The 18,782-nt window shown below is 42.3% G+C and overlaps 1 protein-coding gene across 3 annotated transcripts in view; it reads right to left on the reverse strand.

The window, feature by feature from the left end:
* The window catches only part of ZZEF1 (zinc finger ZZ-type and EF-hand domain containing 1), a 94,936-nt gene that overhangs the window by 68,944 nt on the left and 7,210 nt on the right, over positions 1 to 18,782 (reverse strand). For all 3 annotated transcript variants that reach the window (XM_010815902.4, XM_005220201.5, NM_001206129.3), the window contains exons 2-10: positions 17,379 to 17,523; positions 13,726 to 13,920; positions 12,006 to 12,177; positions 10,332 to 10,531; positions 8,719 to 8,929; positions 4,799 to 4,915; positions 3,692 to 3,870; positions 1,594 to 1,692; positions 181 to 272 (exon numbers count right to left, since the gene is read on the reverse strand). In XM_010815902.4, coding sequence (XP_010814204.2) covers positions 181 to 272; positions 1,594 to 1,692; positions 3,692 to 3,870; positions 4,799 to 4,915; positions 8,719 to 8,929; positions 10,332 to 10,531; positions 12,006 to 12,177; positions 13,726 to 13,920; positions 17,379 to 17,523 — 1,410 coding nt within the window. The remainder of the gene's footprint in view (positions 1 to 180; positions 273 to 1,593; positions 1,693 to 3,691; positions 3,871 to 4,798; positions 4,916 to 8,718; positions 8,930 to 10,331; positions 10,532 to 12,005; positions 12,178 to 13,725; positions 13,921 to 17,378; positions 17,524 to 18,782) is intronic.

Below are 18,782 nucleotides of genomic sequence, written 5' to 3' on the forward strand. Positions count from 1 at the left end.
TATACTCACACCATTCACAGACTTAAAATATATTCATCTTTTTGCCCCTGTGTCTGCTACAGGCCTGACACAGAAAAATCACTAAAATCAATGAAAAGCCAGTGACATGGACTTCTGCAATGCAACCCTATTTTTAAAACTAGTAGTAACATTTCTGAAAGAAGGCAGCAGAAGAATTACCATAATTCTGATCTGAGTAACTTGGAAGGCAGATTCAGTTCCTGTAGAAAAAATAGTACTTGCTCTGGTTTTTCCAGTCTCTGTAAGAAAACCTACAAAAAATAAAAATTAACATTAGGATGACTGATACATCTGTAATAACCCTAAGAACTAAGACCAACAAAACCAAGGCATATCCTTTGAGGCAGAGGCATCTAGCCCATCTGGTCCTCTCATAAAAATTAGAAAAAGAATTCCTCTCTAGGCAGATGCAACCCCGCTGATCAACCACCAGGTAACAGATAATGGGCCAGGTATAACTTCGTCAGAGCATAACCTTTTCAACTATACAGGCAACCCTGCTCTGAGGCAACAATAAAGAAATAAAAAGTTGGGGTACTCTTTCTGCCCCCTTCTGATGCCTATGTCAGAAGCTTTCTCTATCTCCTTTATACTTTAATAAAACTTTATTACACACACACACAAAAAAAAAAAAGAAATAAAAAGTTGATAAAGATTGTGACTTTAATTCAAAGAGACAAAAGACTAGACAGTTAATCATCTTTCTGAACCATTCCTAAAACCACGACTGATGTTTGGCTGGGCTGTTAGAGGCAAGCAGACTTAAAGCCTGAGAGAGGAATTAGTTTCTCAAATACTGTCAGGAAAGATTGTGAGTCTTCAAAATGGGCAAGAAAAGAATGTGTGTGTTTGCATGTGTCCTCAGTCATGTCTGACTCTCTACGATCCCATGGACTATAGCCCACCAGGCTCCTCTGTGCATGGGATTCTCCTGGCAAGAATACTGGAATGGATGGCCATGTCCTCCTCCAGGGGATCTTCCCGACCCAGAGATTGAACCCTCGTCTCCTGCATTGGCAGGCAGATCCTTTACCACTGAGCCACCTGGGAAGCCTCCTCAAAGTGTTTATTTAACCCACTCTTTTGAGTTCTCGCCACCTTTCATTGTCTCTAAGCTACTTGATAATTCTATAAATTGTACAATATGACAGTAATGCAAATGATTCTTGTCCACAGAAATAAAAATTGTGTCTATAGGAACACAGCTGATTATTCCTTATGAAGACTGACCAATTTTGCAGCTATCTGTAGATTCATGTTAGCATTCTTATTGGTCTCCATGTATTAATGAGTTCTCCTTTGACCTGCCTGTATAACATCCTAGTGGTCCCCTCCTTACTGTATAATGTGAACATTCAAGTACTTTTAAGTTGTTACAGGTGAGTGACACCTAGCAGATGGCAACACTGTAGTAAAGAAATCACACAAACAGTTCAGGAACCATTGATGCCAACTGAAGCACACAGGCAGTGAAGACTGCACGTCCTGAAAGTTTCAAAGACCACAGTGTGGTTCCACAGGGCCTCTAGTGGCCATTTCCACTCACTAAAACCCCGCAGGTCCACTACTCACCGTCCCTCGTCCACGGCTCAGCAAGCAGGTTTTCAGGCCCTGACTTCTCTTCTTTTCCCTTGACATCACAGGCCTGAAGAGTCAATTGGAGAGGTTTCCCTGATCAAAGAAAAGAGAGAAAGCGAGAGAGCCTGAAGCTAGCGCTATGAAAAAATGAAAACTAGAATGCTCATCAGTGGAAACAGAGAGCCTGTGGCCACCCAGATTGCTAACTAAAAACTGACCCATTTAACAGCTAACATAGGAAGTAGTATCAGATAAAAGGGGATACCACCCTTTTCTGCTCTCCTGAAAGAAACAAAGAATAAGTCAATCCAAAAGAATCACTCTAGAATAACAACCAGTCAGAAACAAAGCATATCGTAAGACACAGATTAATAACACAGACTTAATATAGTTGTGTGTTGAGCAGGAGGAGAAAGGAATTCCTAAGACACTGTTTGGGAGTCAATAATTAAGTTTATTGTAACTGCATTTAAATATATAAATAATGAAAAAACAAATATCATATATTAATGCATATTTATAGGATCTAGAAAAATAATACTGATGAACCTATCTGCAGGGCAGAAATACAGACTCAGACACAGAGAATGGACTTGCGGCCACAGCGGGGGAAGGAGAGGGTGGGACAAACTGGGAGAGTAGCACTGACAGATGCACACTGCCGTGTGTGAGACAGACGGCCAGTGGGAAGCTGCTGCTCAGCACAGGGGCCCAGCCGGCTGCCTGTGATGACCTGGGGGCGGGGTGGTAGGCGTGGGGTGGGGTGGCGGAGTGGGGAGGCTGAAGAGGGAGGGGATGTATGCTTACTTATGACTGATTCATGTTGTCGTATGGCAGAAAGCCACACAACAATGTAAAGCAATTACCCTCCAACTAAAAATAAATTTAAAATATATCAATAAAATAAAACATACATAAATAATGTCTCGGGGTTTGGCGTTTTGTTTCTTAAAATTATCTCTAGGCAAATTTTGGAAGTTTTCAAAATTATATAGATCAACTTTTACTATCATGATCTAAAAAACATTTTCTTTTGTTTTAGTAATGTAATGAAAACTCTATAACCCTATTAACCTATAAACCAAACTGGAACTAGAACATTATCAATAATGAACAGCCCCCCTAGGCATTCCTCCCCCGTTTAGGCTCTCTGCCCAAATAACAGCTAAACTGAATCTAAAACTTTTCTGGAGAATATTTTCCAGATAGATCCCTCCCATCTGGCCATGGATCCCAACCTCTCCAAAGAAATGATCTTCCCAAAACTGGGGAGGGGGTAACTGGATTTACATGATATCTATTGATGACTTAAACAATTAAAAGTAAACTATTAGGAAATATTAAGGCAAAGGTACAAATATCATCTCTGGAGAAGGAAATGGGAACACACTCCAGTATTCTTGCCTGGGAACTCCCACAGACAGAGGAGCCTGGCAGGCTACAGTGTGTGGGGTCGCAGAGTCGGGCACAGCTAAGCAGCTGAACAACAGCAAACACCACAAGGAATGACCACAGTGCTCTGACGGGATGGGGTCCAACGCAGTACTCTGTGGACAGAAGCTTCAGCCCTAGAGGCTAGGACGGCACGTGTCAGGTGCAATCATCTGAGAGTAGCTCTACAGACTCCTGTGTTGAGAAGGATTAAGAAGCTCCAACCTGGATCAGTGGAAACGTGCTAAGATGCGTTGCCCTTGGGCCCAGGAGGGAAAGTGGTGGCTGGCATGTATGTCTGCCCATATATGTCATTCCAACCAGCTATCAGCTACCACGAGGATGCATTCCAAGACAAGGGTCTTTGCGCCAGGTCTGGCATTCAAATGGCCACCAAGCCTCAGTCATTAGGTCAGTAAACCCTGGGAGTACAGTGCAGTGGATACTCAAGTTTCTTTTCTGCTAATGCATCCATAAATGAACCAGCATCTCCCTCCTTCCTATCAACCTTAGTCAAAGAAGACATGTTCCTCCAGAAACCACAGTATAAGTACAATGCCCCGGCCCACAAACTACTACTCAACAAGATAAGAAGATGCCAGAAGGTCCCCCGTTGGTGATGGTATCATGCATCTTTGTGCACCTTGCCAAGGTCACTTACCGTATTTAAGGAGCAGGTTCTGCCTGACCGACGCCATGGATGAGATGAGGGATGAGGCATCATAGTGTGTGTCCAGGTGATCAGTGACAGTACACAGAGAGCTCAGCACTTTGGCAACACTTCCTCTCGCTAGTGCAAAGGCCAGAAGAGTCAGCTCCACCTCTGGTGTAGAACGGCAGCTACAAACAAAGAGCAGAAAGCATTTCACTTCTTAAAACGTGAGAAAATTCAGGTAGTTCAAACTTTGTGTAACTGATCACCAAAAGCAAAATCAACCTGCCATACGCTTCATCCATTTACCAGAAACACTTTTTCAAAATCCTTAAGATATCCTAAAGAAAAACTAAATCGGTCTGGAGGAATAGGAAATAAAACCCTCACCTTTGTAACCTTAATCTGTAAGTATAAAATAATGCTATCAATTTCAAGAAGTCCAACTTTATAAACCAAAAATAAATAAGCACCTGCTATCAAGAAGCCTTGAGTAATGACCTGGCTTGCTCAGACAGCTAAGGGCTTTTTCCTTCAAGCACCAGTCACGTATTTTAGATCTACTCCATGTCACTCTTATCTAGTTTCTTAAACACATTACCCTGAAACTTTCAAAACTGTCTAGATGTCTCAGGGCCTGGTTTGTACTCTAATACAGTAACGTCCTCAGGGCTCACTGTGACAGAGCTGAGTGTCCCCACACTAACTGACTCCTCTATCAGCTATCAGGGTGTCCTTTCCCAGGTCTATGGACAACCAGGCTTGTTAGACCTGCCCATGGAGGCAAGCAGGTGCTGGGCTGGGGATGTGAAGGAACGGAGAGGCTTTGAGTTCTGGACTGTGCCACGAACAGAGAGGCTTTGAGTTCTGGACTGTGCCACCTCTGCCCTGGCTGAATCTGAGGACTACTCCACCCCCACCCCCGATTCCTAAGGTCGGGGGACATTACTAGTTAATGCAGGGCACCGTTATTTCACTTTCTCTTCAGTCACTAAAAAATGAAACACTGGAAAAATTAAAAAAATAAAAAAAGACGTGACAAGCACATATGCCCTCTATCTGCCAACACCGGCCCCCCATCTCCCCCTACCCCACTTATCGACCTTGAGTTCTTACCTAGTAATCCTTATGAGGAAGCTGTCCACCTCTTCCAGAACGTTGGGAGACAGGAAAGTGGAGAAATCTGTAGATCCTGGTGAGAGGGACAGCGGAGGCATGTGCTGCAGCGCCTTCCTAGGAGTGTAAGGTGCACAATCAGAACAAACCCAGGCCAACGATAAATGTATTAATATAATTTCAAATCAAATAAAAATACATTGTTGGAAGCTTGTTTGGATTAAACCCTTACTAAGAAACAGTGTTCCTACAGAGAACCTGGTACATAAATCAGCCTTTTTCCTACAGGGGTCCCAGTGCTAGACCATTTAATGGGATTTCTTTTCTTTTTTTTTTTAAGAGTTCCTTTAAGAATTTCTTGAAGAGTTAAAGAATTTAAGAATCTCTTAAAGAGTTTCTTTAAGAGTTTTCTTTAAGAATACACACGACTCTGGTATTCAGTTGGTCACTTCACTTGAAACTTTGGAAGTCGAGTTGTTTCAGATCAGATCAGTCGCTCAGTCGTGTCCAACTCTTTGTGACCCCATGAATCACAGCACGCCAGACCTCCAGACCTCCCTGTCCATCACCAACTCCCGGAGTTCACTCAGACTCACGTCCATCGAATCAGTGATGCCATCCAGCCATCTCATCCCCTGTTGTCCCCTTCTACTCTTGCCCCCAATCCCTCCCAGCATCAGAGTCTTTTCCAATGAGTCAACTCTTCACATGAGGTGGCCAAAGTACTGGAGTTTCAGCTTTAGCATCAGTCCTTCCAGTGAACACCCAGGACTGATCTCCTTTAGGATGGACTGGTTGGATCTCCTTACAGTCCAAGGGACTCTCAAGAATCTTCTCCAACACCACAGTTCAAAAGCATCAATTCTTCGGCACTCAGCCTTCCTCACAGTCCAACTCTCACATACATACATGACCACAGGAAAAACCACAGCCTTGACTAGACGAACCTTTGTTGGCAAAATAATGTCTCTGCCTTTGAATATGCTATCTAGGTTGGTCATAACTTTCCTTCCAAGGAGTAAGCGTCTTTTAATTTCATGGCTGCAGTCACCACCTGCAGTGATTTTGGAGCCCAGAAAAATAAAGTCTGACACTGTTTCCACTGTTTCCCCATCTATTTCCCATGAAGTGATGGGACCAGATGCCATGATCTTCGTTTTCTGAATGTTGAGCTTTAAGCCAACTTTTTCACTCTCCACTTTCACCTTCATCAAGAGGCTTTTGAGTTCCTCTTCACTTTCTGCCATAAGGGTGGTGTCATCTGCATATCTGAGGTTATTGATATTTCTCCCGGCAATCTTGATTCCAGCTTGTGTTTCTTCCAGTCCAGCGTTTCTCATGATGTACTCTGCTGCTGCTGCTGCTAAGTCGCTTCAGTCGTGTCCGACTCTGTGCGACCCCAGAGACAACAGCCCACCAGGCTCCCCCGTCCCTGGGATTCTCCAGGCAAGAACACTGGAGTGGGTTGCCATTTCCTACTCCAAGGCATGTACTCTGCATATAAGTTAAATAAACAGGGTGACAATACACAGCCTTGACGTACTCCTTTTCCTATTTGGAACCAGTCTTGTTCCATGTCCAGTTCTAACTGTTTCTTCCTGACCTGCATACAAATTTCTCAAGAGGCAGATCAGGTGGTCTGGTATTCCCATCTCTTTCAGAATTTTCCGCAGTTTATTGTGATACACACAGTCAAAGGCTTTGGCATAGTCAATAAAGCAGAAATAGATGTTTTTCTGGAACTCTCTTGCTTTTTCCATGATCCAGCGGATGTTGGCAATTTGATCTCTGGTTCCTTTTCCTTTTCTAAAACCAGCTTGAACATCAGGAAGTTCACAGTTCACATATTGCTGAAGCCGGGCTTGGAGAATTTTGAGCATTACTTTACTAGTGTGTGAGATGAGTGCAATTGTGCAGTAGTTTGAGCATTCTTTGTCATTGCCTTTCTTTGGGATTGGAATGAAAACTGACCTTTTCCAGTCCTGTGGCCACTGCTGAGTTTTCCAAATTTGCTGGCATATTGAGTGCAGCGCTTTCACAGCATCATCTTTCAGGATTTGGAATAGTTCAACTGGAATTCCATCATCTCCACTAGCTTTGTTCGTAGTGATGCTTTCCAAGGCCCACTTGAATTCACATTCCAGGATGTCTGGCTCTAGGTGAGTGATCACACCATCATGATTATCTGGGTCGTGAAGATCTTTTTTGTACAGTTCTTCTGTGTATTCTTGCCATCTCTTCTTAATATCTTCTGCTTCTGTTAGGTCCATACCATTTCTGTCCTTTATCGAGCCCATCTTTGCATAAAATGTTCCTTTGGTATCTCTGATTTTCTCGAGTTGTTTAACTCAGAAATACATGTTTTTTAAATTTTAGACTTGAGAACGGCATTCTAAATACTGTTTGTAGATAAAGAAGGCATCCAGCGAGAATCCACCTAACCTGTTGTGAAGACAATATCAGGCATATAAACTTTAAATATATCCGATCTTCGACAACTTGGCATAACTGCACAAAAACAAGGTAGGAAACTCATCCTCTTCTCCTTCCTGAAAATTCAGTCCACAGAGTAGGGCTGTGCAAGGCAGGCACTCATGTGTGCCTGGGTGGGGTGCATGGTGGCCCAGTGAGGTACTGGAGCAGGGTACTGAGCAAAGAGACAGCCTGGTATGGAATGTCAGCCCTGAGAAGGTGAGGAGGGAGTTCAGGCAAGGGCTGGGGAGCTGGCAGGCTGGTTATACAGAGTGGGACTCTTTAAATAAGTGAACATATTAGGGTTGATGGGAGCCAAGTTTCTCACAGTCATAGCAGGGAGCTACAAACACAGAAAGAGAGACAATCAGAATGAACATGGTAGCCCTGGCTTAGAACTATCAGTGTAAACTCAAAAGAGTTTTCAGTGTTACAGACAGAGAAATAGATACAGGAGGCGATGTGTCTATGTATACACACGTGTCTATTACTCATTTACAGACATATACTTCCCAGCTATGTCCACTGAGAGAAGCAACACTCCGACAGCAATGGGTTTAGTTTGTTCAGTTCCTAAACACAACTCTCCACTAAAAGTGACCACAACTCTTGAGAAAAAAGGCTAATCCTAGGACTACGGCAGGAGCATTCAAGGTAAGCCCGGAATATTTTGTTGTGAGGAAGAGTTCCAAGATGAGGACATGTCAAAAGGACACATGTCCAAGTTCCTATCAGCCAAATCTGGGCCAAACTGAGAAGCAAGCTGTGATTGATAACAACCGCAGGAGTAAATAGGAATCATGAGTCACGTCAAGTGAAGCCTAATGAGGAATGCGATATTTAGAGTCTCCAAGTACCTCCTCACAAAATACGAACTTGAACCGTCTGACGTGCAAGCGCCAAGTCTTCACCACTGGATGGCCAGGCAAGTCCACCTTAACAGTTTTTTTTAAAAGGAAATTTCCAAAGGTGCTTTACATTTAAAAATAGACTAGTTTAATGTCCTTGGAAAGATCTGACTCTTTTGTGAAAAGAGCCTTCAACCTAGGGCCGAGGTCCAAAGACCTCCAGCTGATCCATCACTGCTTGGTCATGTATCCCAGGAAAGGTCACCGTACACTTGACTGGAAAATAGGGATACTTTTTACACATACATATTATGATGTAAGTGGGTAAAAAATATATAGCATCTGAAGGTGTTTTATCCCATATAAATTACTATGTAAATGCAAGCAGCTGTTCCCCAGGGGGTAAGGGATAGGAATGGCATATGTGGCCCAGCCCCACCCTCCCCCAGGACCGAAGCTGAAGGCACAAACAGGAAACAACAGGGCACCTGAGGGCCGGCTGCTGAGTGAGTCTCGAGGGTTGGAGGGTGCTCAGTGACTTGTCCTACAGGGCTGGAGAGAGAGCACGCCGTGACAGGCCTGGAAAGCACAGTGACTTACTGAGTGTTGCGCAGCACTGTCTGGACAAAGGCAGGATTTGTCTCCATGGAAGCCGTCACCAGAGATGTCAGTAGAGACCAATACCATATTGCAGAAGCATCTGAGACTGAGACCCCAGACTTCTTGACTCTCTGAAAGCCAACAGCCCTCAGACCGTGAATTCTAGTGTCACATCCATCACTAAGACAACGCTTTATGTTAATCTGGACATCTGTCAAGTGCAAACAACAAATTCAGTATTGGATTAACTTCTTCAGTTCAGCAAATGCTAGGCTTCCAACTAAAAGCAAAACAGTAATTCACATTTCGAAAAGAAAATGCTAAAGATATATTTTGATGCCAGAAATAAATGGTGTGTACAATGGAGCAAGTATACAATCAATCTGTCAAAAGAGCAGTGACCAATCTAAGGAGCCAAAAGTATCACGTGCAAAATTAAGGGGGGCTTAAATCTTTACATCACAATGCTTCATAGGAATTTATGACTCTTGAAAATCAACACAAACTGTATTTTTAAAATCCTGATTAAACACATGGTAAGAAATGTCTATAATTCTTCCTAGAGTTCCAAAATTTAGATTTAGTTATAAAACAGCAGCTGGCTCATAGCCGTTGTGAGGATTTCTTTTTAATAATCAAGTCCAAATAGATGACATAGGCATGACTCACTTTTAAGAGCTGTCAGAATTTCTTATTTGGGTTGGAGAGGAGGAGGTGAGAAGTTAAAAAGGACACAACTCAGAGAAAAGACCACCACAGTGTAAGACAGGAAGCTGCTACTCCACAAGCTTAACTACTTCTGTGCCTAGGGGTGAGACACAAAGACTCTACCTCCCTAGGCCTCAGTTCCTCTGAGCAAAGTAAGAATACTTCTTTTGGCCCAGGAAAGCATTAGGAGAAATGAGACAAAACATGAAGCATTCCGGCTCCCTGAATGAAATAAGCCTGGAAAGAAATCACAGAATCGTGATTATTTCCAAAATGCTATGTGTGAAGCAAGGTTATAATAGTATAAAAATGGAAACAACTGAAATTTAAGAAGAAAAAGCTTCTTAAAATTAAGGCACAGTCTTAACAACACTAAGTAAAGGTGTGCATGAATGTATGGTGAGACAACACGTTACAAAGTTACAAAAGAGCATGAATGAAATATCACCACTTTTGTAAAAAGATACATAAAGATATACATATATATATGCAAACCTATTTTTAAGTATTCTTAAAAATATATATATATATGTCTGTGTGTGTATTTATATACATACACAAAATAAGAAAAGGACTGGAAGGATCCATACCAATGAATTCACAGTTACAATCCCCGAGTAGTGGGACTTTGAATAATTTTTTGTTTGTGTCAATATTTCTAATTTTCTAATAAGAAAAAAAATTTTTTAATTTAAAAAGATTTTACTGCTTTTCTATAACTTTTCAAAACACCGAATAGGTGAAGTAACAACCACTTTTATGTGCACAATGAGACGCAAATCAGATCTCCAAGAAAAACAAACAGGCTTTCTACTTCAGAGATCTTCCTGCCAAAAAACAGGACCTTTCTTCCTCCCCTCCAGTCCTCTTAGTTAGAAGGGCAAGATGCCTCTTGGTTGACTCACAGAGCTGACTGATGTTGGCATTTTCCAGCAGTGTCACATAGCCAGTGACATTGCTGGGAATGTGCACGTCGCGGACTTCCTGAAGATCGCTGGCCGTCCGCCCCACTGCTACAGTCACCTGCTGCGGCATGTAGCTCTGGTCAGTGGCCGCCACAGCAATGGACAAGTGCCTGAGTACGACGTCTGGCTTCATTTTTAGACTGGAAAACACGAAGAGAGAGCAGAAACGACAAATGTTTTATACAGGCTGAGAACTGGCAGGGCCCACAAGTTGCACCTCCAAGATCCTGTAGGTGCTATATACGCAAAGACTGACTCCCCTAAAAGCAACTAACTTAAAAAGCTGGCTACTAGTTTCAAAGTTCTTATGACCTTCCCAAGTTTCTAAAATCCCTTTCAGTTCAAGATCAATCTAGTCTTTTTTTTTAATGCTTATACTTTATGTATGTATGTATTTATTTTTGGCTGTGCTGGGTCTTTGATGCTGCTCGGCTTTTCTCTAGTCGTGGCAAGTGGGACTACTCTCTAGTAGCGGTGTGCATGGACTTCTCACTGTGGTGGCTTCTCTTGCTGTGGAGCTCAGGCTTTAGGGGTGCAGGCTTCAGGACTTGTTGTCATGTGGGCTCAGGAGTCTTGGCTCCCAGGCTCTAGAGCACAGGCTCAATAGTTGTGGCGCACAGGCTCAGTTACTCTGAGGCATGTGGGATATTCCCAGATCAGGCATCGAACCCATGTCTCCTGCATTGGCAGGCAGATTCCTTACCATTGAGCCACGAGGGACACCCTCTATTTCCTTTTAAGATACCAGTACAGGCAGGAAAGTATAAAATGAACATTCTAATAAAATGCCTCTACCCAGTATGAAGCAAGTTCTAACTGTATCCAAAGAACTGAGATTTGCTCATGTATAGATGGCTAAAGAGCTTATTTATCCTTTATGAGAAAACAGTAATTACTTATATTTCCACCGACTGAAATCAGGCCATTTTCTGATGGGACAGATGATATTTTAGACAGCAGCTTCAGAACATATAGAAACATCACGGTTGCCTGTCATCAGTTTCACTTCAGGATTCTTGACCACACATTCCCTCTTTCTCTACCAAACTGGCCAACTTAGTTGCATAAATTAAATGTGCAGAAATGATCTTAAAATCACATCAGATATAAGAAAAGTATCCCTTGTTCCTTGTGACACTAACCTTCCTGAAAAACTAGTGAAAAAGATCTGAAGTCAGTATCATAAATACTAGTCAAATGTTAATTTTCTCCCTTAAAATACCAGTAAAGAAATTATCCGTATTTATGAGTATACGAACATGGGTATATAATTTCACATGATTCTTTTAACTTGATTCTTACAGCATCATCACAGATAATCACAAGAAGAAAAAAACTAGGCAGTTAAGTTAAAAAATAGTCTAAATTTTTTTTAAATGATTTTTTTTTTTAACACACTGACAGGGTAAGGGAGAAGGCAATGGCACCCCATTCCAGTACTCTTGCCTGGAAAATCCCAGGGATGGGGAGCCCGGTGGGCTGCCGTCTATGGGGTTGCACAGAGTTGGACATGACTGAAGCGACTTAGCAGCAGCAGCAGCAGACAGGGTAAGAGAAAGAAAGCAGGTAATTTCCTTGGGCCTTCACCCAAGAATCTGGTATTATGGCACCCACCGAATCCAGTGTGAGCGGGCACTGCCATCTGACTGCCAGTAGGATGAGGTTTCTCCATTTGTCATCTTGTCAATGTCTGCAGGGTTGGAGGATGTTTCTATATAAGCGTAGCATTTCGCAACAGACTTGAGTTTGTCCATCTCTGGGCTTCTAGTTAGATCTCCAGGGCTCTCTGTGAGAAAAACCAGATTTTATCATGACATCTTTTTCACAAAGCATCTTTTAAAAAGGTCATTTAAAATATCTAACAGAAATATTCCTGGCACTTTGGCCCTAGAAAAATAAATGCTCTGTAAAATCTCCTTCTAAATTGGACAACATGTATAAAGAAGAAATTGGCCAAGGACTGCTCCACGGGTTGGTGGTAGTACAGCATAAATCACTGATATATTTGCAAAACTAACTAAGAGATGAAAATGGTGACTTATAGTTTTAAGTTACATTTCTTTAATTATGAGTGAGACTTTTCAAGCCACTTGTTTGTAAGCCGCTTGTGTTTCTGAGTATGGCTTTGTCCTATCCTCATCTACTTGTTACTGGGTCACAAGTCTTATCAATTTATCCATTTTGTATATATTATGTAATGTATATATACACACACATAATAAGTAATATTTCAGTTCAGTTCAGTTCAATCGCCTGTTTACTGTGAACCAGGCCTTTTTTCTACACATTTTCTATGTATTAATTCATTTTAGAGATGAGGAAACTAAGGCAATTAAAAAACTGCCCAAGGTCAGTTAAAACAAAAAAACACTCACAATGTTACAAAATACACCTTTGTTCCGTAAAATGCTATCTGCCTTTTGACTCTGCTTATGATATGTTTTTGCTGTACAGAACTTGAAATTCACATACAGTCTAACTTACTAATCTTTTCTTTTGTAGTTTCATGTTCTACTTAAGAGAGGTTTTCCCATGTGAGGGCTTTTATAAAGTGGAACTCCTTCCTTCTAGCACTCTTTCCTACAGCTTTCTTTTTGGTTGAACTTTTTAATCCATGTGAAATTTATTTGATTAAGTGGGTTAAGAATCTAGTTTTATTTTTTTCTCCAAATGTCTAACCAGTTCCTTAACCCAATCTGTAGGCTCATTCACTTCCTGCCCTGACTTGTAACGCTAACTAACTACATCTGGTACCATGTCCCCCATGCAACGGCGTCTATTTCTGGACTGTGGGGCTCCACGGACCTGCCAATTCATATTATCAACTTTTGCTGTGGTCCCCAGTGAGCCTGTAGTGGCTTCCCTCGTTTATTCAACAACTATTCACTGAGTACCCACTGTGTGGCAAGCATAGTTCTGGGTCCCAAGGATAATGAAGCGAATAAGACAGACAAAAATGTAAGTAAATAATAATGCTACAACTTCAGGTAATAAGTGCCATTTAGGCTTTTAAACCTGCAAAGGGGACTGTGACCAAAGAGGGGAAGTGGTGGCAGTGGGGGCATAGGTCGAGAGTAATGAGGAGAGGCCTGCCACATCTGAGCGGAGACCTGGGTGATAAGAAAGCAGTTGGGTTAAGAATAAGGCGAGGGGGAGGGGAAGGAAAGGGAAAGCGGAAAGGGAGAACAGTTCACATTCTTCTGCTACAAACTGGTCACTATAATTTCAGAAATAAAAGCAGGGAGGAGGGCTGGCTCATCCTGTCAATAAACACTCACTTGGAAGAAATGATCACCAGACATCCTCAAGAACAGCCCCACCCCCGCACACATACCCTTTTCTTTTTGTACCAGCTGATCCAGAGACTCCCTCAGAACAGAGGCCCTCATGGTGCTCATGTTATTGCAGTGGTCCAACATGGGGTAGGGGATGACGGTGCTGGAGAGCCGGTTGCGATGCAGGAAGCGCAGGATCATCGCCGCATGGACATCCAGGCCCTCCTTGGACTCTGAAAATATGTCTATGAAACCTAAGCAGAAAAAGTCCATTTTTTATGTTTTTGGGAACCTACCACAATAGGTTCCACATTCCCTGCCTGGTGGCCTAGCAGAATTATCTGAATCAAAAGCAGCCATTAAGAATCCTCTCTGGTAGTTTCAGCTTTAATCATTTAAAAACCTAAAGACGTTTTTAAGAAATGAACCAGTGGTGATCTCAATTTCAAAATTAATTTCACTGTAGTTTCACAGACATTTTAGAAGACTTAGAATAATGATAATTTCTTTCAATCCAAGCTCCCAATTTTTATGTTTAATTTATAAATTTAAATACTAACGACATTTTTGAAGAAGTTTTGCATATTGAATATAGGCTAGGAATAATGTTTATCACGTTAGACTGTAATGGCGTAACTGCTTTTATACTAAGCTACGAAAATAACGGTAATGAAAACACAGCCATTAACCTGACCACAATTCTTGAGTGCATTTTATAGTTTTCAAGGTCCTTCCACAGACATCATTGCAGTCAGCCCCCATGGTAAGTGGTGGGGGGAGGGTGGGGAGGAGAAGGCACCGGTACCCTCCTCTTATAGCTGAGGAACGAGGCTCGGGTACACGCTGAGACAACACCCAGGGGAGGGACTGCAGAGAGGCCCTGCGCCGCTTCCAAGTGCTTCCTCCACCACTCCAGTCTTCTCTCTCTGGGCAGGGGGCGCCTCTGGAGTCTCCTCCATCTGTCCCTCCCTCTGGTCACTGTCCAGACTCTGGCTTCAACACCTCCATTCATACACCCACCCAGATATCCTAAGTGGCTCCCCTGGCTGCATTTTGTCTGACGTTAACCTCAGCAACCTTTCAAAAACACAAAACAGGCCATGTCTGAAGTGAAGTGAAAGTCGCTCAGTTGTGTCCAACTCTTTACAACCCCATGGACTATATATATAGTCCATGGCATTCTCCAGACCAGAATACTGGAGTGGGTAGCCTTTCCCTTCTCCAGGGGATCTTCCCAACCCAGGGATCGAACCCAGGTCTCCCACGTTACAGGTGGATTCTTTACCAGCTAGGCCACAAGGGAAGCCCAAGAATACTGGAGTGGGTAGCCTATCCCTTCTTCAGGGGATCTTCCCAACCCAGGGATCGAATCCAGTCTCCCACACTGCAGGCGGATTCTTTACCAGCTGAGCCACAAGGGAAGAGGCAGGATGAGATGGGCCACTTCTAGGGCACAATTTCTCCTCAGTCTCACGTTTAGCTTCAAAAATTAAAGCAGTTTCCTTCTGCCCTAATAAAATCTTTTTGTTTCACACTTAAAAGCAGTTTCTCCTGCGGACTTCTGGAATCCTGCTCTTGTTATTGTAGGTTCAGCTACAATAACATGCTTTCAACTGAGGTGCACATGACTCAGACAGTTAAGTGAAGAGAGAATAAACACGGCAGCTTTTCCTAGAGCTCAGACATGCTTACAGATCTGGGGAGGGTTTTCTTTGTTTGTTTGTTTCTCTTTTACTTTCTAATTAAAACAAAAGTACATATATTATCATTGTATTACTGGATGAACGGTCATAAGCTGAGCACACCCAAGTGAGCAGCACCTAGAGCAAGATTCCAGAAGTCCACAGGAGAAACTGCTTTTAAGTGTGAAACAAAAAGATTATATTAGAGCAGAAGGAAACTGCTTTAATTTTTGAAGCTAACCAAAAGACTGAGGAGAAACTGTGCCCTAGAAGTGGCCCATCTGATTCTGCCTCTACACAAAACCAGGAGCCCCTGGTTTGATCTCCCAAGCCCAGAAGTTCATGCCATCCCTCATATCTCCTCTTACAGTTCTTCTTAACGGACACTCAGGGTAATACCCAGACTTCATGTGATGACGCTGCTGGTACTGCACTGATCTGCTCCGAACAGACTGATGCTTATAATGGGAAAACTTTTATCACATGGTGAAATAAGCAATGAATCTGGTAAATGGGCTGTCTCTTTTAACCATTCAGCACTCATACAAAGAGATATGAAAGGAGTATCAGTCTAGGTTAGACAGAGGGACCAGGAAAGTGGGATTCCACCAGTGAGGTGAGCTCAGCTCACCAAGTTTCAGCCTAGGATTATTATTTTTTAAAAAAGAAAAACTCTTTTAAGTTAAAATAACAGATAAAATATTTCAGTAGAAAGTCCCAAGTCACAACACTGCTAGAGAAGGTCTGGACCCCCGATTAGGGATCTGGGCCCCGAGTTTTTCTAGACTAATCCCCACTGCTCCTCAGGATCACTCAGAGCAACAACTCACTAAGTGCTGGGGATCCCCTGGTCGCCACTCCTGTCCCCTCCTCCCAAAACATCTCTCTAAGGTGTTTAAATAAAGCCCCTGATGCTACCCATATGCTGGTAATACAGAGGTGGGGATAATACAAAATGCTAAAAGTTAGCTATGCATAATTTAAAGTGTAATTTTTACTGCCATGAGAACAGTAGAAAAATTAACATGTTCAGGCTATCTATAATGCTCTATAAAAATTACATAATTCAAGACAATCTGAAGAAGAGCAGAAGTAAGCATTTTTCATTAATATACAGAAACCCTCCTTCCCTAGCTCAATACATCCTCAGTAGGAAGCCAGAGAGGTCAATCAGAGTTACATTTATGGATCCAACGAGTCTATTTGCCTCCCTGCTGCCCAAGATCCTCTGTGCTAAATATTATGACTCCAAGTGCACAAAGCAGAAAAGCTCCTGGATAAAATGAACTAAACCAAAAGGATGATATGCCAAGTTTAATTTTTTCCTTTCAAACTCAATTGCTTTCTCAATAGAAAAAAAAAACAAGAAAAGGTAACTTTATTTTGATTCTGTTTCTGAGCTCCCTAAATAAAACCATCAAAAAATATAGACAAGGTTTTTTCATAGAGACAATGTAGAGGTACTGTTTCATTTTAAGCTATTTTTATTCTCACAAATTTCAGAGCAATGGCTTTCTAAAAATTAAAAAAGCTGGGTGCCTACCAAGTGCCAAACTACTAAATGTAAGGACTCACCAAAAGTAAAAGAGAAGGTTCCCTGCCCTCATGGAGCTCATAGGATAAAAGTGAAGACAGATATTTACAAACAAGTGAGTAATAATTAATTAACTAGAACAGTGATATGCTGGGGAAAAAAAAACAAAACAAATACACAATGCTAAGAAAGCCTACAACCGGGGCCAGGGAAGGCTTCTTGAGAGAGTGAAACAGAGAGATCCAGTAAGGAAGGTGGCCTCATGACAAAGGGTCATAAAGATGGGAGAACTGCTCAGCCACCGCTGTGTGGGGAACACAAGAAATGATTATACTCAACACACATTCAGATCATGAGCTTAATGAAGGCTATCAGAAAATCATGACTATTTCATGGTGCCCACAAGCTTGTCTAATTACAACCCATATTACAGCAAAGCTCATTTGGGCTCTAAGAGAGCATTCTTCAGCATTCAGCCCTCAGATGAGGGCCTCACCTGGAACAAGAGAGCATGCTTGCAGCTGTCTGATGATGTGGCTCAGCTCTCCCTGAAGGTTAGCTCCACTGGAATTCTTGAGGGCCTCCAACATGTTCTCAGCATCAACCGTACCATCACCCTCAGCATCAAACTGGGCAAAGGCCTACAAGACAAGAGATGCAAGAAAATCAGATATGGGTTCCAAATTCTGAATAACTGAAACTTTTTAAGACCAGTGATTTTTGTTATTGTTGTGGGAAGAGTTCATACATATCATTCAAAGAACAAATAAGTTCGGGATAGTAACTCATGATGTTCTGCAGAACATGTGTGGACAAGTATTGCTACCTGTAGGTACAACATCCAACATCATCATCATCTCGTCTCTTTCAAGAGAGTAAGCCCCCTGTCCCAAAATAATTTCAGAAGAAAGCAATCACCGAAAAAACGTTCAACTGGTTACAAAGTGCCAAAAACAAAGCATTGGCTTAGGGTAGCATCTCAGGTTTAGTAGGGCTTTTTATTTTAAACTCTCTTTGGACCCGAGAGCTAACTTGGTTTATCTACTTTACAGCCCTGTTTACCCTAACCTTTAACTATAATCTAATTTTACCCTGTTCATGTCGGGGAACAGGGTACAGCATGGGATTTGGCTCGAATCCTGCTCTGTCACTAACTGGCCATGTGACTTCAAAAACACACTCCCTTGCCTCCATAAGCCTCAGCTTCTTTTTTTTTTTTTGGCTGTTCTGTGCAGCATGTGGGATCTTAGTTCCCAGGTGAGGGATCGAACCTGTGCCCGCTGCATTGAGAGTCTTAACCATTAGACTGCCAGGGAATTCCTTCATCCTTTCCTGATTAGACCCAATCAGGAAAGCTGAGTTTACTTTGGAAGTCACACACCTAAAGTAAATACGAGAGAAGAAATCAGAAGAAACAGACTGTGATGAAGACGAGACTAGCAATTGCCCTGTGAGAAAAGCCTGGAATCTCCAGTGAGGAGAAAAGATGACTGGGAGTAATAGTCTCCATTTCAAACATCTGATGGGCTATTACGGGAAGGAGCAGTTATAATTAAGGTCATCAGATGGAAGCTAGAGGGAAAAGTTCATCATAAAGACGGATGCATCTGTTGTTGGTGGGGTGTAAAGATGGATTAGGAGGCTCCGGAAGGAATGCCCAACTCATTCCTCAAAGCTTCAGTTAGCAAAAGCTAGACAAGGAGCCATCAAGAGTGTTCAAAGACGTCACACTAAACAAATGCATTTACCTCTGCTCCCTCCTGAAATTCCACTAAGACAATATTATAGAGGGAATTTTTTTTTAAGTATAAGGACAAAGCAAACAGGAGATATTGCAACAGCAACAAAATTTTGGAAGCTGGGAGGCAGACGGATTTCTGGGACAATTGGATAAACTGGA

Source organism: Bos taurus, chromosome 19 (assembly GCF_002263795.3).
Source record: "Bos taurus isolate L1 Dominette 01449 registration number 42190680 breed Hereford chromosome 19, ARS-UCD2.0, whole genome shotgun sequence".
In the NCBI taxonomy this organism is placed as follows: domain Eukaryota; kingdom Metazoa; phylum Chordata; class Mammalia; order Artiodactyla; family Bovidae; genus Bos; species Bos taurus.